At 37.9% G+C, this 23,561-nt stretch overlaps 1 protein-coding gene across 1 annotated transcript in view; it reads left to right on the plus strand.

The window, feature by feature from the left end:
• The window catches only part of LOC100492237 (potassium voltage-gated channel subfamily H member 8), a 220,637-nt gene that overhangs the window by 100,595 nt on the left and 96,481 nt on the right, over window positions 1–23,561 (plus strand). The window contains exon 2 of the mRNA XM_018097592.2: window positions 2,323–2,556. Within this exon, the coding sequence (XP_017953081.2) occupies window positions 2,323–2,556 (234 nt within the window). The remainder of the gene's footprint in view (window positions 1–2,322; window positions 2,557–23,561) is intronic.

Genomic DNA, 23,561 nt, shown 5'->3' on the forward strand with positions numbered 1-23,561 from the left:
TCTTGTTATACTAATGTGCTAATGTTCTTAGGGTAAAGTTGGTCAAGAAGGGAATGGATACTAGGATTGGTGGAGACTTAAAATGATTCATGATTTGATTTTCTTCTGCAAATTAGAGTAGAAATGAGCTGATTGCATTTTTGTAATGCAAAGTCACAGAATGTCTAGATTTTATGTCTTTTATACAATGAAGTCTGTAATTAATAAGGTATCATTTCCAAAAGTTCTTTCTCTTCATTAAATTTAAATGTATACACTTTGCTTGGACTTCTTTTCACACACCTCAAACCTCTTCCCTAACGAAATGATCATTGTGCTGTATGTGCAGTAATGGGAAAATAAATTGTTCTCCGTCTGTACAGTATCTCAAGTATGGTGCTCCCATGTGGAGGGTCATGTTTTATATTGGGGGGAGGGCTGCCTAGAAACTAATCATACTTGCAATTCCAACCAGTTTGCAATGATTTAGTATGAATATATTTTTAAGTAATACTATTGCCATTTTTCACTTTACTAACAGACCTGAAATACTTATACCTAGTAAGAAATATTATACAGTAAATGGAAATGCAAAGCCATTAAAAATGAAAAAAAACTGTAATTTCAAAGATTGTTAATATGTCAGTATCACTAAACATAGTAATCCCTTTCTCTTACTCCTGATAATGGCATTTCCCTTCCTTTATGTTTATCACAATTGGCTGGTGCTCATTTAATTTCTCTGCAAGGATCTTAAATGCATTTAAACAACATTGCAGCCTATTGGTGTATTACATTACCCCCTACATGTGGTGCTAGGCCCATAGACTTACCAACCACCCATCATTTATACCAGTGATCCCCAACCAGTGGCTCGGGGGCACCATGTTGCTCACCAACCCCTTGGATGTTGCTCTCAGTGCCCACAAACCAGGTAGTTATTTTGAATTCCTGGCTTGGTGGCAAGTTTTGGTTGAATAAAAACAAGATTTCCTACCAAATAAAGCCTCCTGTAAGCTGATAGTGTGCATAGAGGCACCTAATAGCCAATCTTAGCCCTTATTTGGCACCTCCATGAACTTTTATGATGCTCGTGTTTACATTTGACTGTGGCTCACGAGTAATAAAGGTTGGGGATCCCTGATTTAGACATTAGTCATTTTTTTCTCTTTCTGTATTTTATGAAAACTTAATAATGCTATTAAATATGTAAATCTAAGTAATTTATAGGGTAATCTGAAAACTATAACCATAGAGAGCAATATTGTTGGACAGAATAATAATGTTGTTAGATGCAGATCTTTGCATTTGCAATTTACCAGTGGTTGTGTAATCATACCTTGGCTATTCCTGCATTTTTACTGCCCTTTTGGCTCCTCTCTGTAGTACAAAATGTGTTGAAAACTGTAGAGCAGATTGCAGTGTGCAAAATAATCTTAAAGCATTAGCAAATAGCTGGGACAGATTCAATTCAGTGAGAAAAAGGTCTGTAACGTGAAAACTCATAGACAAGATTCAATTTGAAATGCAATTTAGATCAGCAAAATGTATGTCAAAGTTTATCATGTGATTTATATATAGTCTTTGGCCTGTCAAAGCTCAACACAAAAAGCTGTGCTATGATACAGATGAAAAACATGTTGCTTTTTGTAAATACAAGTTGAACCAAAATATTTTAGTCATCATTATATAGATCCTTTAATTGTACACGATTTTGTGGTTGAAAAAAAGAATGTCAATGGGAGGTATATAATATTAGGCCCCCTTGTGCTTCAGTTTGTTTTACCTGGTGTCTCAATAATAAAGATAGATACAAAGGGCATACTGGCAAATGAAAAAACATAGTTCTAGGCTCTTCATATTCATCATCTTTATTGGGTGCAAATGTTTGCTCACAGAACTGGGCCCCCTCCAATAGCAAGCTGTACATTTTTATTGTGCCAATGATTCAATGAATCTCTCAGGTATAAATAAACTTCTAGGAAGGAACAGTTATAATCTTACCTCAGAAACTAAGTTCTTCTGTCACTCCCAGTTGAAACAGGCCATTCAGAAATAACCCTGCTTTGCATAAACCTTTATACCCTGAGACACCTTATCAATCTTTAGTAGGGTGTCTTACAATAAGCTCTCTGTATGTCTCTCTACAAGAGCTGAACATTTTTTACTGCATATTCTCATAAGTCTATACTGAACACTTCCAGGAACTACACCATTTGTGATGTTAGCCTGAGACTGTTTCAAAAACAGCTATTTTTGATAAAAGCATGTGTCTTCTATGGCTGCAAATATTTGCATCTTTAAAATACCTAATTTAAAATTAGTCCCTTTCTTTGTTTTCAGACAGCAACTTTGTTCTGGGGAATGCACAAGTGCTTAATTTATTTCCTATTGTGTACTGTTCGGATGGGTTCTGTGACCTGACTGGCTTCGCTCGGGCTGAGGTGATGCAGAAAAGTTGCGCCTGCAAGTTCCTGTATGGACCAGAGACTAGTGAGCTGCTTAAGGTCCAAATCCAGAAAGCCTTAGATGAGAAAAGAGAATTTAAAACCGAAATTATTCTCTATAGGAAGAGTGGTAAGTTACCATGGATTTTTCTGTTTAATAATAGCAATATGTTTCTGACTGTCAATTACATTTTAGCTTGGCCTGTAGCTTGTCTTATATAAATGTATATATATATTTTTTTTTATCAACTGATAGCACAGCTGAATAGTAATTATTGTAATAAAGTGTATATGCAAAGGGAGCTTCCATATCCCCTATTAATACAGAGTTCATATGTTGGACAACACAGATCATATAGTTACTGACAAAGTATCAACACATCAACCCCAAAGGAAAGGTGACAGATAATAGGACTCATTTACATCAGAAAAGTGTTGTTGTGGTCCCCGCAATTTCTCTGCAGTCAGTTGTGCATAAAACCACTTTCATTTAAGGTACTTGCAGCAAAATGAGCTTCTTGAACATCCATATAGTTGCTGTCAGTGCAGTTCCGTCCTTCCTTCTGAATTCAGCACTGTGCCACCTCCTGACCAGGTGGTTGTTCCAAGCTTCCCTTTGCGCCCAGCATGAATAGGCACAGCACACTTACTCCTGAAGAATCAGGCTCAAATGCCATACACATGTTGAACTTGGGAAATGACACCAGACAGACTTGCACACATTTGAGCCCAATATGCATTGAAATGTATGTGCAGTTGTGGTAATTGTGACAAATCTGGCCAATTGTGGTAGGCACAGTACAATTGTGCCAAGCGCATTGCCCCCTCGTAGCCACAATGACACTTGAATTCTGCAAATAAAAATGCTGCACTATGGGAAAAAACAGGGCGATGGTGCTCGAAATTACCCCTTGTTAACTGCATTTTTGGATGTACATGTGCCCTAAAGTCTGCAAATAAAAAGAAGTCTATTTTATCTGCAAGTATAAATAACTAAAAGAAACTAGAAGAATCTTAAATGTTGGTTTCTCTACACAGTATACTGTATGCATACAGGTGAGGATGTTGGGACTCCAATCCTTCACAAGATATCACCATTGTAGACTTCTACTACATATTATAACACAGCTGACACTCTCTAATGTACTAGCAAAGTTTTATTATAACATTCTATAGAATTCTCCATAGTATAGCACAATCAGCTTTGACCCAATCTGCATTGCACCATCTTTTATATGTTTGGTGCTCCATTTACAAATGAGCCCCCCCCCTCTCTGAGCCTCAGTGTAAACCTTTGTTGCAAATTGAAATATTTCCCTGCCCTGTACATCTGTTTTTTTTAGTTTGCAGAATCAATCAGCTGCTTTAGTGGTCGATGCCTTTGAGAATAGGATATTGAGACAAATGATGAAACTGTCAGTAGTAACTGAGCAATTATTGTTCCCACTGCCCATCTTTCATCTCTCAGTAACTGTCTGAAATCTCAAGAGCAGGGATATCAACACCTCCCACCCATCAACAGCTGTTTGGAACTATATTTCCAAAAACAAATGTTAGTTGCTGAAGAGTAACGAGATAATATTTGGCAAATCTCATGCAACAGTCGAATATGACTATGGTAGTTTAGGTAGGTCCATTTTTCTCACAAAAAATACATTTACGTTGTTAAAAGTATTAAATATTTCTTTAAGAGTACATTTGGTAAATGGCATGCTGGGATTTTATCTCTCCAACATTTCAGATCACAGAAACATAACACTGAAAATGATTGCTAAGAATTCTTTACCAGATTCATAGTATTGGTATCTCAGTGGGCCAGCCATATGGATGACCACTTGTGTATTTGTCTGATTGACAGATCTTTTGGTTAAAAAAATAATTATATTGTCTTGAATGTAACTATTCCTGCTGTGTATAGTTAAAACAGACTTTCCCAATGAATTTGACATGTGGGAGAAATCTCCAAATTCTTTGCTTGTTTGGGGGGTCAAGGTAGGGGGTAAGAGTTAGGTTTCAAATAAAAAAAACATATATTGCTATACAGAGAAAACATTTCAACTAGGGATGGATAAAAATACCTGGATTGTAAATGCAAATCAGTCATTCTAATTTGTTTGGTATTGCTCACCCTGCACCAATGGATATTTAACAGACAGTTTTGGAGTTTTGGCTTGTAATACTCTGAACATCGCAGTTACTGAAAAATGTAACGAAGGCTTTCATTCTTCTTTAATGTCAACTATGTTTTATTCTGTGTGCTCTTGCAATAATATTCAATTGTGTATCTCTAGTTTTAAATAAGTATGTGATAGGAATAAATAGGTTCCCAGTTCCCAGTCTTGCCCAGGCACGTTAATGCTCTCACACCAGCACACAAATTATATACAGGCTTTGGACACTCCAGTAGATATGCATCATATTCATTACACAGAAGCCTTTTTTATTAATTAAGCTGTATAGAGGTTAGAAACAAATGATTTAGCAGCATTAAATAACCATATAATATGATGACTGGTGGCTGGTGTAGGCAGCATATTTAGTAGTTAATGGAGTACTGTAATCTAGAACATCTAGTCAGCACTTACAGTACATGTGAATGTAATGATGTACTGTAATAACAACTGCAAAGCTTTCTCTAGGTTTTGTAAGAGATAGCAGCCGTCCAGAAATTTTATTTCAGACAGAAAACTAATGAATGCTACCCCCTGATTGGTTGTTATGGGTTGCTAGAACTGAAGCAACTATTTTACTACTTATCCTCCACTTCCACCAGCTGGAATAAGAACAAAAGATCCAGCTGAGTATCGAAGGACTGCAGTGTTTTTCCCAGAATTCCAAAGTAGACCCATCTGCTGTCAAACTAACAGAGAATAAGCCATTTTTACGTGCTACTCTGTCTGCTCTAGTGGTTCAAATGCACCTCCAGCTCTATTTCTGCAAAACCAGCTCCATATCTGGATAAACCTTCACTCAAACTCCATTATTAGGTCACCCTACTCTATTACTTCCTTCAAAAACTAGTAGACATGTGGAGGTTTTCTCCTCCATTTTGCTATATAGCTGAGCTACCCTATACACATATATTACATGACCAACCCCATTTGTAATGTCAACATATGTTCTCCTACTAATTTAAACACCTCACATAACTTCATATTACCATGATTCAAGCAGGAGGAGGCAGACTTAAATTGGCCAACTTCCTGCAGCTGCACCTAATACAATTGCAGCTGAAAGCAAACACAGCCAGAGGCAAAGACTAGGGAAAATAACAAAGAAAGTTACAAGATAGAATTTCCAATGCCGCCTCAGCTAGGAGGAGAACAGTCCATTCAATATAAGGTTTCGGTTTTGGTCCCGACCCTAGGTTACATTTCAGCAAAGGTGCTCTCTGCAAGTAGCTAGTATGTTCTTTATGATGTCCTCCACATAGCCCAGTTCCTCTAGTAATCAAATACCATTGGTCTTAATTTAATTTTAAAGCATTGTGCATCTCTTCAGTTAAGCATATAAAGAAAAAAAATTATAATGTTATGGCTTAGAAATCTTCTAACAGATAAACTGATACAACTTTCATATTAAGTGTCTGTACTGTTTATACTGTAAGGTTTAAAAACTGCAAATTACCACTTACTTCATTTAAAAATTAAGGTGTTTATGATGTGTGAGTTGGTAATAAATCCCAGCCTGCTAAAAAAACAGTTACACTGGTTTCCACGACGTTATACATGTAACTGTGAATTAGACATATAATCACTGATGACATATTGCCATCAATGCTGTTCTGCATCCTCCCAATGTATAAGCGGAAGCCCCATCATGTGGTTTTTTATTATTATGCTTTATTAATATAGGACTGGCATATTCTTAGGCTCTTTACAGAGATTATACATCATTCATGTTGCAGTTTGCTTACACTAAGAAAATGGTTAACGCTGGCAAATTTCAGTAAAAAGGGTTTTCATTTCTTTCCACCAGAATGTTAACATTGTATTGCAGAAAAATTGGCAGGGAATGTCAAATTATAGCTTTGATCTGCATATTGCTGATCAAAGCACCACCTGTTAAACATAGCTTTCTCAGATCAGATCCGAGTCTTTCCTTTCTCCTCTTTTTCTTGAAGCTTGTTAACACAATGAAGGGAGCTTATTAGGAGATCAGTGCCCATTCTCACCATGAATCAGTTCTCAACTGCTATTTAATGGTAATTATTTCAGTGCACCACTGAATTGCAAGAGATGATACATTGTGACAGATATTTAACCCATTTGTTTCAGTGACTGTACAATGTTGATCATTTGAGATATTTATACAGAAGGAATAAGGCTTTGACAGATTTTCTCTGCTAGGCATCTTATTATATTATTGACTTTATCCTTAGATGATACTGAAATTTTTTTTCAGTGTTGTGCACAGAATCCCTTCCTGTTAGAACACACACACATATGCGTATTAAAGTGCCTAAGGTATGGAGCATCAAGGGGTATGGCCAAGGTCAGAAGGAGCTGACACAAACAAGATTCAAGCTTAGGTTTTACATAAATCAGAACCCAGCAATTAGGTGACTGAACTAGTTCTTTCCCCTTTCATTTTATAAATGAGCTAGAGGAATTGTAATTCGTTTCCCAGCTGCCGTTGCAAAAAGTATTTAAGGTTTCTGAATATTGTGAAAGCAGGGGGTACTGCATAGTTTATGTGCCCTGTTTATACAGGAATCTACTTAGAACTAGCTTTCATTAAAGAAAAAATGTTTTTTTTCTAAATGAGCTATTTTGTATAAAAGTAAATGTCAGAATACCAAGAAAGCACCAGTTCTCATAGAACTTCAACTCCTCACAAGCACATATATATGCCAATGCCCTCGCACATCAGCATACACAGCTAATCAGCCAGTATTTAGTCAGTGGTTCAGTTGTAAGCCTACATGACTATGAGCACACATTGACATCAAGGTGCCCTAACCCCCATGGGTGTTTCTCTTTATTTATCTTTCCATTTTAGCATTGTTCTGTGATTACATACAGGGCAAGCAGACACTTTTACCACAGAACAAGAAAATATTACATTGATATCTGCCTGTAGGGCATGCTGCATTAGGGGTGAGAGATCCAATACATGAAGAGGTTAAGATAAAAAAGAAAAGGGTGATGTTAAATACGTTCCATACACCTGAACAAATTTGATGCATTTATTGAGTATAGCAAGCCTAGGCATGATGTTCAGTAGGAAATTGTTCCCTGTAACAGCAAAAACATCAGGACTTCTTGCAGGGACTGGTCTCAGCAATCAGGGAGGCCTAGACATGTGTGGGTAGTTGAGGATTTCTTCATTTAAAAGCCAGATAACCAGATGGGGTCATTTATTTTAACTTTGACAGCAGTCCCATGTGCCAACAGATTGCTAACCATGTTAATAGATTTTTGGGTGAGTCTGGGTTAGACCAAGTAAATTTAGTACATCTTGCTATGCTTATCACAGTGGGCAGTGGAGTGTTTAAAAGGTTAAAGGGATATTGCCAACCCCAAATTATTTAATTTATCAATGTTTTATTTTTATGCCCTTTAATAAGTGTACTTTTCTGTTCTTTTCTGATTTTGGTTTTCTTATATAATTCAGCGTACAGGGATATTTTTTGTCAAAAAATATGGTAGTGTTAATTTTTAGATGATACACACCCTATGTGGGCATCTTGATTGCTGCTACTTGCAGCAAAATACCTAATGTTCCATTTGGGCGAAATTTCTTGCAATGATGTAAACCGTTTCAGGTACAGCTGGAGGACTTGTTCAAGTACAAACGATAATAATAATAGTATTTAATTTGTGCAGGTATCAAACAGAAAGAAGCAGACTAAAGGCTACTTGATTGAAGTGAAATACAAATATTATGTAACAAAAGCCATTATGAAGAACTTGTTGCCCCATCAGCAAATAACATGGCTACAGATACATGAAAACATTCATTTTTAAATCTGTTCTGCCCTGAATTGCACACTTGATGAAAAGGCATTATTGCTTTTAAAGCCTTTAGCTACAACCAAAGAAAAAAAATAATTATCATAAGTTGTCTTAAAAGTCAATGAGGCTCATTTATCAACACTGGGCAAATTTGCCCATGGGCAGTAACCTATAGCAACCAATCAGTGATTGGCTTTTCTCAGCTAGATGCAGGTAGAACATTGAATGCAACAATTTGATTGGTTGCCATAGGTTACTATCCATGTCCTGTGTTGATAAATGACCCAAATATCTGCAAGTTATACACACAGGCTGTCCTAAAGATACATGGTTTAGTCACTAAACCATGTATCTCTAGGACAGTGAATGGTTAAGTGTGTAACATTTCTAGTGTGACTGCCCTATTGGAGTGCTTTTAAAAAATCTCTCCTGTACCTTTTCAGTTTTAACGTCTATAGTTTATGTGTCTATAGTTTATGTGTATAAGATTAAATAAATATGTATATTGGTATGTTATTAAGGTTCCGTTTACATTTTCACCATCTCTTTAGATTAAACAATTTCTGTTTAAATATTTTTTACTGTAACATTTTTAGAAGTTACAGAATTTAAAAAGACTCATTATTTTATTACATCTGGGGGCCAGCATTATCATTAACACTATATTTATAGCAATGGACACAAATATACCATCTTAAGGTAATTAATTCAGCAAGTGCATAAAGTAGACAAAATATCTGAATAATGTATTTGTTGTATAGGGATTTTAAACAGGAACAGAGGCTCATAAAAAGTGAGTTTAAAACATTCTCCGAAGTCGGATTTTGGCCATAATATTACAGCTAGTGATGAGCAAATCTGTTCCGTTTCGCTTTGTCCAGAAAATATGTGAATCTTTGAAAAGTCTCTTTTCTTTTGACGCATGGCAAAATCTTTAGCAGCAAATTTTGTTAATCCGCCGATGGTGAAACGTGGAAATTTGCCACAAATCCATGCCTGGAGAATTATTTTGCCCATCACTAATTACAACAAAAGCAAACATTGGCTTTTTTCTCAAAGCTATTGCACACGGGGAAGTGCTTTTTGCGTATAGAGAACTGAGGTAGTTCACATCTTTTTTTTATGAGTGGGTTATCAAATTGACACCAGCAACTTATCACTGATGTATTTTTCTCTTGTCCCACACTTCTCTTATACTAATGTGTCATCCTATAGACACCAGGAATTCATCATTCATGTGATATTTTCCCATAATTATTTAGCTGGAAAAATACCAAGTCAAAAATAGGTGCAACCATATGGGATAATCAGTTTGTACATGGAGTGTTCTCCGAGTAGTTTGTTCAGGAACAAAGACTTTAGGTCAGTTTGTGTTAATTCTTGTTTGCTGGATTTCACGACACATCCATGTCACTGTACTGACAACATCTATTAGACCATTTTTGAGTGCTTCAACGCAAGATTTATTGTTCCTGCTCAATAGGATGGAACCCGCATTTCTCACAAAGGTGTATAAGAGAAATGTCATTATATGCCTGGGCTAAAACTGAAAGTAGAATCAGGTGAAATGCAGAATGATATAATTGATACCCTTTGTAACACGGTTTAATTCCTCCAGACCTGAAATCGAATACTGTATATATATTACAAAGGCACTGGCCTATTTCATCAGCTGATTGCTTATTACTTTCCACCTTTTACATACTGTATATGAAGCAAAGACTACCAACAATATTGTATAATATATTTTAAAGTTTAAAATCTATCATGAATCAGTATAGAAGTTCAACCATAAAGAGTAGTATTAATTTTCATAATTCTAAAGCTTGTGGGTTTTCAACATTTTCAATAATTATATTAAAGGGCATACAAAATAATGAAATTACTGAACAGCCTCTTTGAAATCTTTAAATAGTAAGGCTGCAGCATCTCCTTAATCACTTGGAATTCTTTTTTCTCCTTTAACCCACTCGGCACCCTCCCTTAGGAATTGGCTTTGGCTGTTGGCTAACAGAGCTTGCTCAGTTCTTCTCAATCCAAGCAGGATTTTTTATAAAATAAATTCTGCCTGTGTAAGCCTGCATTGTTGATTGCATGAACTTTACAGCGCACATGTGCTCTTTGCAGATATAAATGTCACTGAGGATGTGCGAGAGGGATAACTGCTATTTGTCTTAGGAAAATATGATTGTGCCAACAGAACAAAAGGGACATATGCAGTACAAATCATGTGGTTTGGGTGGGGAAGATATTAAACCCAGATGGGCCTACCCGACCGAGATATGGCCTAAAATTGACCAGATCTTGATTGCGCAGGTTTGATTTTCCATTAGATCGGGGACCACATCAGCTTGTTGATGTGGTACCTGATCCAATGGGGCTTATGCCTGCTGTTGTAATTGGAATTAGCCCGATATCGCCCACCTTTAGTTTTTGGCGGCCTCACAAATGAGCAAATATTTCAGTGTATGGCCTCCATTAGGCAGCCAGTTAAAGATTAGTTATGTTTATTATCTATTTATTTCCAATAGATCTCTGTATGTTACCCAGGTTGAATGGGGAGCAGGCCTTGTTCTGTTGAAATGTGCAGAATTGCCCAACTCTACCACTAAATGTAGTACAAAGGTGTCAGTATTTTTCCTGGTAGATACAAGGCTGTATTTCCTCTCTGCAAATATTAAATGCACCTGTTTTTTTCTGTGTAGCTGCTGATCTTTGCAAGCCCTGTTTGAAACAGAATGTTTCTACTCAGCCAGGAATCATTCCAAAGACAGAGCAAAAGCAGTGTTATGAAATGTATTATTCAAACACATTGGATGTTGATCTGTGGGGGAACCAGGCTGCAGATGTAAAGTCTGGAAGGATTTTCTTCCCTCCCCTGGAAGAAAATTTGAGAAATGACTCCATAAGGCTTATTGTTTTCTTTCATCCAGATTAACAAACAGCAAATCTGGTACAAGTTGTACTTCAGAGACGTGTGCCTTCTTTCTGCCGCCACAATCATTTAAACTAACAGGGAGGTGACATGGAAGAAAGACATGGAAAAAAAACTCATAGAAACTCATTAGCAAATCAATATGCCATTCTGTTCAGTATCCCCATGCTAATTCTTTTTACCTCAATTCTGCTTAAGGAACATTTCCATATTTAAGGTGGCAAAAAAAAAACAACTACTTTGTATTCTATAGTTATGAGATACTGATATGCTCATTTTTTTGGCTCAGGGTTGCCTGTTAGGGGCCTGTTTCTAAAAAGGCGATCAAATACATCACATCTGAACTTAAAAAATGGCATGTTTAGCAAGAATTACTTTTTGGAGTACAAGTTTCATTAAAAACAGCAGCCTCTTGAAGATTCTGTATAAAACACGGCATATTAAACGAAAAGTCCTTAATAAGGCACACATAGGATTTGATTGTATGCGGCTCACACCTCAGTGCCACATGCCACCCTGCATGAATAACTATCACCTAAAATGTGGACCACCATGTTTTGATGGATAATCACCTGGCAGGGTGACCTACGCTGCTACATAATTATGTCAATTAAAAGCAGTTTACAGCTGGAAGGATAAGGATAGGGTCCCACTGTGGCCTGTATACTCTGCTGCTTCCTATGTGCCACCCCCTGCCCACACCTCTTGAATAGAGAACTGCCTATTGGAAACAGCACCTCCTCAAGGGAGGCCTGCAGTTAATCTGCAATTGCAAAAAAGCAGTGTGCAAAGTGCAAACATTGGGAAAATTACTTGGAATTTAGCTTAGCCAAGAAGCCATGATTTAAAGACTGTTGCATTTGGGATCTTTTGACTAGTGTTGCTTGGTAACCAACAATCAGTTTTTTTGCCGTGTATTGAACTGTTCATTTTTATTATACGGATTTTCAGTAAGAGTATCTTACAGCATAAATAATGAGCCCCGGGCTGGTAAAGCATTGCAAAAAATAGTAAAGAGCACTGGATATACAGAGGCTCAGAAAACCTCACAGGTCCTATTGTCTATTCCATTTGAAGACTGGTCAAATATACAGGTCAACACTACAGAAAGGCTGCAGCATGGAAACTACTGAAATATTTAAAAAAAAGTGGGTAGAATACTGGCTGCTGAACACTGTGTTATATAAAACATACACTAAATAACTCAGAGTTAAGTCCCAAATAAGCCACAGACTCATGACACTCTTGTTCTTTGTGTGGCTTTAAAGGCACACTCATATTAAATGATTGACCAGGAGGAACATCTTCTAACCATGTTCTTGACCCGGGAACTGTATAGAAATGTATAGAAATCTGTGAAAGCTCAACATACTGAATGTTTAAACTAACCATCATTGCCTGCACAAAATAATGAAAAAGTGCCCCAACCCCCCCACCCCTTTACATAATTGTGTGTTTTTCATTCCCCCTTCTGTGGGGCTGTAGAGAGTACAATGGGAACCATCCTCTTACCCCTGGCCTAGTGGAGGTGAGGGGAATACATGTACAAAGATCAGTTCTGGCATTTCATCCCTAGAATTTGGGGATATGCTCTTTCCTTCTCCCAAAGTGCAAAACTCTGGGTGCCTGGATGAGGTGTGAGAAAGAAAAGAGACTAATTGTTACCAGCCCTACCTAAGTATTCACAGATTAATATTCTAGGATTGGCTCCATAATTAGTAACAGTAGCCCCCCCCCCCCACCTCTTTGCACTTGTTGGGTTGGGAGCCCATCACCTCTTCTTGCCAACAGGAGTAATTGATTCATGATCCCTTAAGTCTTGGGTTTAGCGTTCTAAGTATTCTCCAGTTTCTGGGTTTGTCTTTAAGGCATCCAACAGATAGCCACCCAGAGTACTTGAATCTCTCATGCACTCAAAGGAGTAGACAGATTAGAGCAGCTGATATGGCAGTTTTTTAACCTTGTGATTGTGTTGCTATTGGCCAATGCACCAAGTTACCAGCAATTTCAAAGGCACCTATCTACTTCTACTAATCATTAATTCTGTTGTTCAAATGTAATCAGAATGCTTTGCCTCTGCCCCTGCATTTCACTATATTTAATCTTATTCCATTATTCCATGTGATATATTTCTAAACCTTCAAAATTATTTAAAATTTTAAAACTTTTCATATTTAACTCATGTAATTAGGATTCTTAAAATAAATCCTACATAATATATATTTAAATATAATGTAAAATGCAGCAGATCTATATGTTTACATTGTAATTCTGGTCTCTTTTGTTATTTTTATTTCAAAGGCTGACAGCCTGCCAACCAGTTATTAAGGAAAGAGCATTTCTATACCTATTAACATATACAGTGTCTTAAAGCACACATATAATAGTACAACAAAAGTTTGGATTTGCTGTGGGCCTATATTTCCATTATAGTAGCTGGAACATAGCATTCATTTACCACACCATTCTCATTTCTTTTGAGGTTGGTAAATGATTCAGTACATGTGACTCTGTATGACTCTTTTATTACCTTCATCACCACAGTATCCATACAATGAATGATGATGATTATTTTTGAAATATCGCTTTTGAAAATCCAATCATTTGTCTCAGTGCCCTGGCCTTAGGGCTGGTGTCATTTTACTGAGAGGTGTCTACTTTCAGATTAAACTAGACTGGTAGATGAGGCCCTTATGTTCAAGGGTCAGATCACTACACCTATTTACTGGGAATGAAAGATAGAAGCAGCTATGATGCAAATAGCACAACATCTAGCTGAATAAAAAGAGTCAAACAATCCACAGCATATTTTAGATGACTGACTCTATGTAAAATAGTACTGTAGGTGAACTAGTGAAAATGCTGCATCCATATTTCTTTATAAACACTTAGGGGGACATTTATGAATGTACGGGTGCTCCGAGCGTATTTTCTGCGACAGTTTTCATACCTTGTGCGACAATTTCGTACCTTGCAACAAAATTTTTGTGACAAAATCGTATTGTCGCGCAGAGTACGAAAGTTTCGGATTCATTCAAGCTTCGGTATCCTGACTTTCCTTGGGCCAGGTTGGAGCTGCAAAGTGCCATTGAGCCCTATGGGAGACTTTCCTTTGGCCGGGTTGGAGCTGCAGAGTGCCATTGAGCCCTATGGGAGACTTTCCTTGGGCCAGGTTGGAGCTACAGAGTGCCATTGAGTCCTATGGGAGACTTTCCTTGGGCCAGGTTGGAGCTACAGAGTGCCATTGAGTCCTATGGGAGACTTTCCTTGAGCCGGGTTGGAGCTGCAGAGTGCCATTGAGCCCTATGGGAGACTTTCCTTGGGCCAGGTTGGAGCTGCAGAGTGCCATTGAGCCCTATGGGAGACTTTCCTTGGGCCAGGTTGGAGCTACAGAGTGCCATTGAGCCCTATGGGAGACTTTCCTTGGGCCAGGTTGGAGCTGCAGAGTGCCATTGAGTCCTATGGGAGACTTTCCTTGGGCCAGGTTGGAGCTGCAGAGTGCCATTGAGCCCTATGGGAGACTTTCCTTGGGCCAGGTTGGAGCTACAGAGTGCCATTGAGCCCTATGGGAGACTTTCCTTGGGCCAGGTTGGAGCTACAGAGTGCCATTGAGTCCTATGGGAGACTTTCCTTGGGCCAGGTTGGAGCTACAGAGTGCCATTGAGCCCTATGGGAGACTTTCCTTGGGCCAGGTTGGAGCTACAGAGTGCCATTGAGTCCTATGGGAGGCTTCCAAAATCATGCACAGAAGGATCAAAGTCGGAAAGGTTTTCCCGCTGTTTACAATGGTTCGGTATGAAAATTTCATGACTTTCAGATCGCCAATATGATATTATCGTGACTATTCCAATTTTTTCTTAAGCATTTTAATCTTTCTCCAATATCTAAATGAGGGAGTTTGCTCTCCCAGGGAAATCCCATGTAGGATGTTAAAGAATCCCATCCTCGACTGAAGAGAAGAGACCCATACAGGAGAAAAAAGAGGGTATCCCATCTAGAACTAAAGAGGGGAATTTCATCTAGGACTTTGGACTTTGAGAGGGCCTAGACACATAATCCCCCATTGAAGGTGGTTCTTTTCAAGGCACAGAGATTCTGCCTTCTTGTAAAGACTTCAGCTCTTCAGGATCCTCTGTTAAAATACACCTCCTAAAAGAAGCTAAATATTTTCTGTAAAATTTTTTATTCACTATAGTACCGTAGCATTGTGTATTGTTTAGGATAGCCATTTTGTTTAGTAAAGTAGTACATGTGTTATGAGCCATAGAGTGTGAGTGTTAATTTCCTTGAAATATTACTACAATTTCTTAACTTTAAAAGTGCCCTTAGCACTACAAGGAGGCAATGTGGCTTTAGGCTTGTAACTAATGGTGATTACATTGTGCCTTGTCTTTGCCTTCTGTGGATCATTTATGATTTTAAGTTGAAGATAATTTCCCTCTGCCTGCTCTTTGTCCTAGATAATTGAACCTTTCTCTATGATTAAGCTTCCTGTATCCTGAGTATAAATCCAGAGTATACAAGTGTACTGAATAATGTCATTTTTAACCTTCCTATGGTTATACACATGCTAGCAAGTGAGAAGACGTTTTACACATGATTTTTCTAAAGCAAGTTTTGTGTTATTTTATATGCATTGGGGAAAGGCTTTTCCTTTTGTCCTCTTTGTTTATCATTAGTTTTACACAATTCTTTCTTCTAGTAACTATATTTGTCCATTATATTTGAGGACTGAAGAAAAAGCAAATATGTATGAGATACAGTTCATATACTTAGCCCAACAGCATAGTATTACAAAAGAAGAACATTAGAGGAATCAGTGGGCTGATAGTAAGTCACAGGACTGAAAGTTTTAAGAAAATCTAGGGTTAAATTTAAATTTAGTTGTGGCATGTGTTTGCATGTGGTAAGCAGGGTCCCTTTAAGGTATTAATGGGCCCAGGGAAAAGATCTCACTGATGGGCCTTCCATTTTATAAAGTATTAGAAAAAAAAATAAGGTGGTTATTTTGAAGTGCTCTAGCTGTTGATTAAAATGAGGTTTCTGCTATTTCTGGAGGATGCTTCAGTTAAAGGTTATATTAGATGACAGGTCTGATGGTTGCCCCCTAGGCTGGTGAGCTGTAGGTATATGCCACATATGCCTATTTATTAAACTAGTCCTGGTGGTAAGTAAAGAAAATTATTCCAGAGCACCAAGTTGATGTATTAACTTTTACAGCAGAAAACGACAATGTCCACTGGACTGAGAGTAATTTTGGCTTCAATGAGATGTAGATAGCTTAGCATTCCCTACACAGTGTCACAGACTGCAAGGAGGGCATAATAAAAGTATGACAGTATTACTATAAGATAATTAAGGCACCTTGCTTGTTTCCTGGTCACAATTATACATTTTATTACCCTTTGATAGTTGTGTTACAAAGAGTTTTATACATTACAGAAGGAGAGTCCTTTCTATAACCTGCTGGCAGGGGCTCCAAAGCTTACATACAGCTGACAGACAGCAAGCGGAATTGTGTTCTACAAAGCACAGGGGCAAAGCAAAGGCCAAAGTGAAATGTACAGTGAGCTGCTCGGGGACAGAGAACACCTTGCATTTTTAATTGGACAATTTAGTGTGGAAAAGCTTCCAGAACTCTGCTCAGGTAGCAGATGATGACAGAGATCCTTCCAGACTAGAATTCAACTCTGTGCCTTCCATATGGCACTACCTCTACTTTCTGAAATAGTTTCTGTGGCTCCTGAGTCTGAGATAACTGGATATATGTTCTCAAATCTCCAGGGACAGCAGGAATGCTGCTCTGCAAGGTGCCCGAATGTATTATGCATGGGAAATACACAAAAGAGCATAGATATTCTCCCATTCCACCATCACCTGCAAAACTCACCTGTCTGTAGAACGTTTACTTACTAAATATATACACCCTGTAACCTTAAAAGCAAAGCCAAGCGAGCCTCTTATAAACTTTTACTGTGCCAGCCACTTTCTTTTGTCTTATAATGCTGATATTCTATGTTTTATTACCTCTTTTTCACATATATTGGATTGTTTCTTGTTACATTTTAGGAAATTATTTGGAAATTGTTGGTATTAGATGTTTATTTAAACTGAAAAATAATTATGTATTATCAAATAATTATATAGCATATGAACTTCTAGAAATTGAATAAATAGTAGTGCTCCTAATAATTATATGGAAGAGAGATCATTTAATAATTACTAACTTCAATTAACTTCAAAAATTATAGGAATAACAAAAACATAAAAACCAGGGACGCTGCTGCCATGAGGCAAGCTGAAAAACTCACCCTAGTTACCAAGGAGGCAAAAAGCTGCTCCTTATAACTAAAGAGCTGAAATTCCAATTTATAAATCAGAGATTTGGTTCTTCTAGTGCAGAGAGCTCTATTGTGCTCTCTGTGCTTGAGATGTGGCTCTATCTCGACCCTTTCCAACACGAAAAAACAAAGCATGGGGGGGAGGGGCAGCATCAACTTGCCTGTCTCGGGGTGGCAAGGACCCCTGAGGTGGCGCCAATCAAAAGTTACTATATTTTTTCTAGTTTGCTGGAAAAGATACAGTAGTCTGATTACTGATTATAGTGCATCCCACTGGGTAGAGAGAGATGTATTAATGTTCCCAAGCATTGATCTTAGTCAACCTAGAGCTTAGCTGCATTATAGTGTTGCACATTATGAGCACAGAGGAAAAATTTAAGCCTAAAGGCATCCGTGCCTTGACCTACACCTGCTGATCCAGCAAATTGAGTTTTTATTACCCTCAGAAGGTATCTGTGAGAAATTTATTGCACAATACATATTTGGGTTATTAATCAGAGTGTCATTATACCTCCAGTCTCCTGAAACGATACAATGTTCTACACAGCTTAAAAGTATCCCTGCTTTCACATACAGTATATTATAGAGGTCTAGCCTTCCTAAGATGATAACAAAGGGTCTGACTGCTTGCATGTTAGCTCTATCTATAGAAGCTATGAGAAAGATTTCCTTAAAGTTATGCAATATCTAGCTTTGGCCATACACTGAAAGATCTTGGCCAAACAAGCTGGCAAATGAGTTGATTATGGTCACCAAACAAGTTAAACTTTCCCCAATATTCCAAACTTCAGGTAAGTGATACTGGGTTGATCTGATCATCCAAACAATAGGATTACAACAACTGTAAAAAGCCAACAAGCCAATGTGGTCCTGGCCCTGGCAGGATATTTAAATCTGCATGATAGACATCTGTCCGATTTTCTGTCAGATAACTATTAGGAAGGCCCATACACAGGCAGATAAGCTGACAAAATCTGCAGTTTATTTCTTCAGTTCTTATTTTGTTGAACATGATCTGTTTTATTTCTTATATGGTAAAACTGAGCATTAGTTGTTTTTAGTGATTCCCTTATTCAGCTACTAGGTCTGCCATCCCTACTGTTACAGTATATCCTTGTGCTTGGAGTTTTATAAATTTAGTAAAGTAATTCAATACAAAATAAGTCTAACAACTATAAAGTCTTATAACCTCTGTATTTTGTCCATTTCTTTACTTCTCAGCGCAAAGGCCAGCGCAATTGGCGATTGCGCGAGGGTCTTACATGCACACTCCTGACTCTGCTGCTGTGCTGTTAAAATCATGGGGGAGGCCCATCCGCATCAGCATCATCAACTGGAATCATGTATAACTTCCAATTCAATACTCAATATGCCATCTCTTTAAGGGCTTTTCCACAGAAGTTAAAGATATGATAGGGCTTTAATACATTAAATGAGTGCACAAAACCAGCATACATCTATGCTCCTTATCAGCTGAAGATGACATTACCTGCACCTAGAACCTAAAGAGCAGAACATGAATGTTCTTTACGTACCCCTACTGTTCCATGATAACCTGTTTATCACTTTGCCATGAGAAGGAAAAGAAAGGACAAGATGCACCCGGTAGCATTTTTACAAGATGTAGTAGGGGGTAATTTTGTTAAAACAAAATGACATTGTGTATTTGAATAAGGGCCATGTAAACAATTATTTGTAGGAGTAGTACATAGGATCACATGCTCTGTAAATGTTTTGCCAAAAGCTTTTGTCCCTATTACATTAATACACTAGAGTCAACTTTATCAAAAGCCAATTAACCCACCACCTGTTTAAGTGTGGAAGGAAAGAGGGAAAGAGTTGTACCAGGAGGAACCCTACATATGTTTTGCAGATGATGCCCAAGAATTAAACTCAGCACTTCAGTGGTGCAAGACAGAAGTGCTACCCATTGAGCCACCATGATGTATTTACCTGAGATCAAGAAATTCCCAACCAGCAGCCAAAGTTAGACACAGATGGTGAAAGCTGTAATTCATCTACAGTCAGGGGACAACATGTTGGACAGACCTTCTCCATCACCTTTTTTCTTAATCTTTAACCTCTTATTCAGAGAATTAGCTTTATTAATAACGCACTGTGGCCCCAAAAGGGCAGATGTAGAACTGTGTTTTAGAATGTATCTATAAAAGATCCCAAACAAATACATTATAGTTAAAAACACAGGTTTAGCAGTAATACATTTTTTGGTTATAATGCCACAGCATCTTTCAAACTGTTAAAACATAAATGGTACTTACAAGACCAAATTCCCCCTGTCAAAAAAGGGATGTCTGGTACAAAACTGCACATGTGGCAGCACTAGTCCTTACGTTAGATACAGACAGTGAAACTCTACATTTGCTTTCAAGATGCTTTCCCTATTATCTATAAACTGAAAAACAAGAGAGTATATTAGGAATCAGAAGAGCTCCCATGCTGCACATTGGCAGTAACAGAGCTATAAAATAAGGTACAGTTTTCAGTAGCCCTAGAGTGATGGGACAAATGTCCTTACAGCACCAGTTCTGTGTGTATGTGTTTTCAGCTGATTCCTTTGGGGTAAATGTGGGGTTAATAATATTGCAGATGTAACAGACGTGTTGTTCAAAGAGTCATTGATCATCTAGCAAATGGCAGATATGTTCTTCCAATCCTCAGTTCAAAGCAGCCCTGCACCCCACTGTGTACAGATTGATTCAGGTACATCCTGCTTTTGCCTGCTGCCTTAGTAACATCATTTTTATGCAGAATATAACTTTATAGAAAGTGGAATTAGTAGAATTTTCCCCAGTGATCATCCTATCATTACTGATAAAAAGAATTAAAGCATTTTATACCTTAACTACCTCATTGCCCTGTTAATCTTGCTAGCAATGTAGACTAGTCTTTGGTCTGCAGATGCAATCATGGTATTGGCAAACAACCAGGGAGTCAGGGTATGTGTTTTTTCCCTAAATAGACTCCATAAAGACCATAAAGACCATAAAGGTGCAGTGTTCCTAAAATATTCCTTCTTTAACATATTGATATTTATAATGTATTTATGTGATGAAGCATGCAATTGCCCTTGCAGTAATTGTATATTAATATGACCTCCTAGTGGTGCCAGACTATTGCTGTTTAGAGAGGGTGACCTTGCTAGATCAGTCATCGAGTATGGTCAAATCTGATGTAGCTGCCTCTGGATAAGATTTAGCTAAAATCTGTAGTCAGCCCAATATTTAGCTGTAGGGTCCTGGGGATATCCCCCCTAACATTATAATTGCTCAAGAAATACACTACTTGTAAAGCTATTAGTGCAACCACCACTCACATGTTTAATGTCCACCATGCCTACTGTCTAGGCATGGTCAGCAGTTTGCACCTCTTCAGGAGAAACTAGAAACCTGCCTGCAGTGTCCCAGAGATGTTGTCTTGGGTGACAATAGCCCATTGAACCCTAAAGCTTCAGCCATAGGGACACTAAATGGCATCTCAGGGTGCCCTAAGGGCTTTTAGTTTCCCTTAGGTCCAAGTCTGAGTTGGCATCTTTCACTACATACTGTATGTATTAATAACAGAGAGAGTTATTGATATATGACCCCTTATATATTTATTCATAGTTATCATATCACCCCTTAAGCGCCTCTTCTCTAGTTTAAACAACCCTAACTTGGCCAGTCTTTCCCTATAACTCAGACTTTCCATACCCTTTACCAGCTTAGTTGTGTGATAGCTGCTCTACCACACACCTGCAAGCAATGATATGCAGATTGGGAGTGGCATGCAATATGTATACCCTTATCATTAGTTGGTCTTCTTTAACTATCATGTGTAAGCCCTACAGTGATAAAATGCGTGAACCCATCATGTCACCATACAGGATTAATATTATACCAACCAATGGTGCCCGTTTTTACAGTATTTAGGAGGGAATGTAATAAAAGTTGGTAACAGAAAAATTATTCCCAATGCGAATATGTATGCCTCTGTGTGAACATATTTGCTTTTTTGTGAATTTAATATGGGCTTTAGTAACTACTGTACTTTCAACAGTGGAAGAGAGTTTGCAAATTTGATTGTTTGCGACAGTGTGCGCAGTGTATGAAATAAAACTTCTTAAGGAAAAAGTTGTAACGTTTGCTCCAAAAGATTATGCTACCTTTAAGCATGCCTTATAAAGTTTTCAATACACAATAAAAATTTACAATGCAATAATAGTCTAATGAACAATATTACATTGCGAAATGCAATTTTTTTTTTCTTATTTGTGTGCTTTTTTCCATTTACGACTTATAAATATGCAATGCACTGAACATCAGTTGTACTGCAGCCTTGAGGGAGACTGCTCACAGAAATCATGTTCTTTCCCTGCATGGGTTCTCTGTTCCAAACACTGAAGAACAAATGAAAGTTTTCAAACAAGGGAATGTTTTCCACAGCATTCTTGTCTGTTTCAAAGCACTACCAAAAAGTCTTTTGAAAATCAGCAGTTTTTAATTTTTTTCCTGTTGAACTATATTCCCTCTGGTCTCATGTTTTCTCTGCTTTCATGAAAGAGTAAATATAGGCATAGGGAATCTCCTTAATATGTTCTTTAAAATTCAAGTTTCCTTGAAGCTGCAATGTTTTTAGAAAAAAGATTGCCAAGCTTCAGTGATAATTATATATTTAGTATCCGTAACTCTCCACAGCTGCCGGAACCCCCTTGAAATCCAGCTAAAGGCATTCTAGGTTATCACAAGAGAGACCAGAAAGAGGCATCACTGAACATCACAAAGCTTCTATGGACTGGGTCTCTGGATCTGGGGCCTGAACAATACAAAGTGGTTGATATTCCACAAATAAATGCAGTGTAAAAAGGACTGTGCACCTTTACACCTTTAATGAGTAAAAGGTATTGGTGTAAAGAGGGAGTTGGATTTAGATTCATAGCTGTTTGGAGTATTAAAGAGGAAGCCCACCAACAAACTTTATGTGACTACCCATGGCATTCTAGCTATGTCCTCTTGTGCACCACTCCCTTGCCAGTTCCACGCTTACCTCTTCCATGGTGGAGCGGGTCCTGGGGCAGAAAGCACTGTTGTGCATGTGGCCGTTATTGTGCTGGAACAGAAAAGAGCCTCAAACTGTTCTCCTGGCACAAATGTTTCACAAAAGTTTTGGAGGCATAAAGACCCCTACCAAACAGAGCCTCCTGTAGTCTGTCAATCCACAAAGGGGCTACAAAATAACCAATAACAGCCTTTTTTGGTCACCCCCAGGAACTTTTTTTATAGTTAAAAAGGTTGGGGATCCCAGCTCTAAGCTGAGCACACACATATTAAGGCCAGCGCACACAGAATTTTGTGCAAAAATGCAAAATGTTGCATTTATTCTGACCTGAGCATACAGTCTTTTAAAAATGCACACACAAGTTTAAAATGTGCACACATAGGTAAGAATGAATTAGAGGGAACATTGGTAAGGATTTTTCATACATATATTGAAACCTCTTGTTAGTCAGATCACTTATTGGTTCCCAAGGTTGGGCCTTTCAGGGTCTGCTTACATTTGATTTTGCCTCTATACTTCAGATGGTCTAGTAACATTTGCTTTGGTTTTCTAACTTTTGTAATCTAATTGCTGATCACCTGTAATGCTTCACTCCACTTTTACATAGTGTGATAAATATGGTCTACTGTAAGCACCACACATACTGTAAATATGTATCACTGGTTCTCTGTAACCAAACTAACTACATAATAAGCCCTTTAACTTCAGTTGCAAACATGTGATCCAGTTTATTTTGGATGTAAAGCTGATGTCTTGCACTTTATAACCACAATGACTAATCCTGGATATCCACCTTAACATGCATATACGGAAATGGAAATAGTGAGGGATGCATGGCAGTGAAATA

This window comes from Xenopus tropicalis, chromosome 9, assembly GCF_000004195.4.
Source record: "Xenopus tropicalis strain Nigerian chromosome 9, UCB_Xtro_10.0, whole genome shotgun sequence".
NCBI lineage: Eukaryota > Metazoa > Chordata > Amphibia > Anura > Pipidae > Xenopus > Xenopus tropicalis.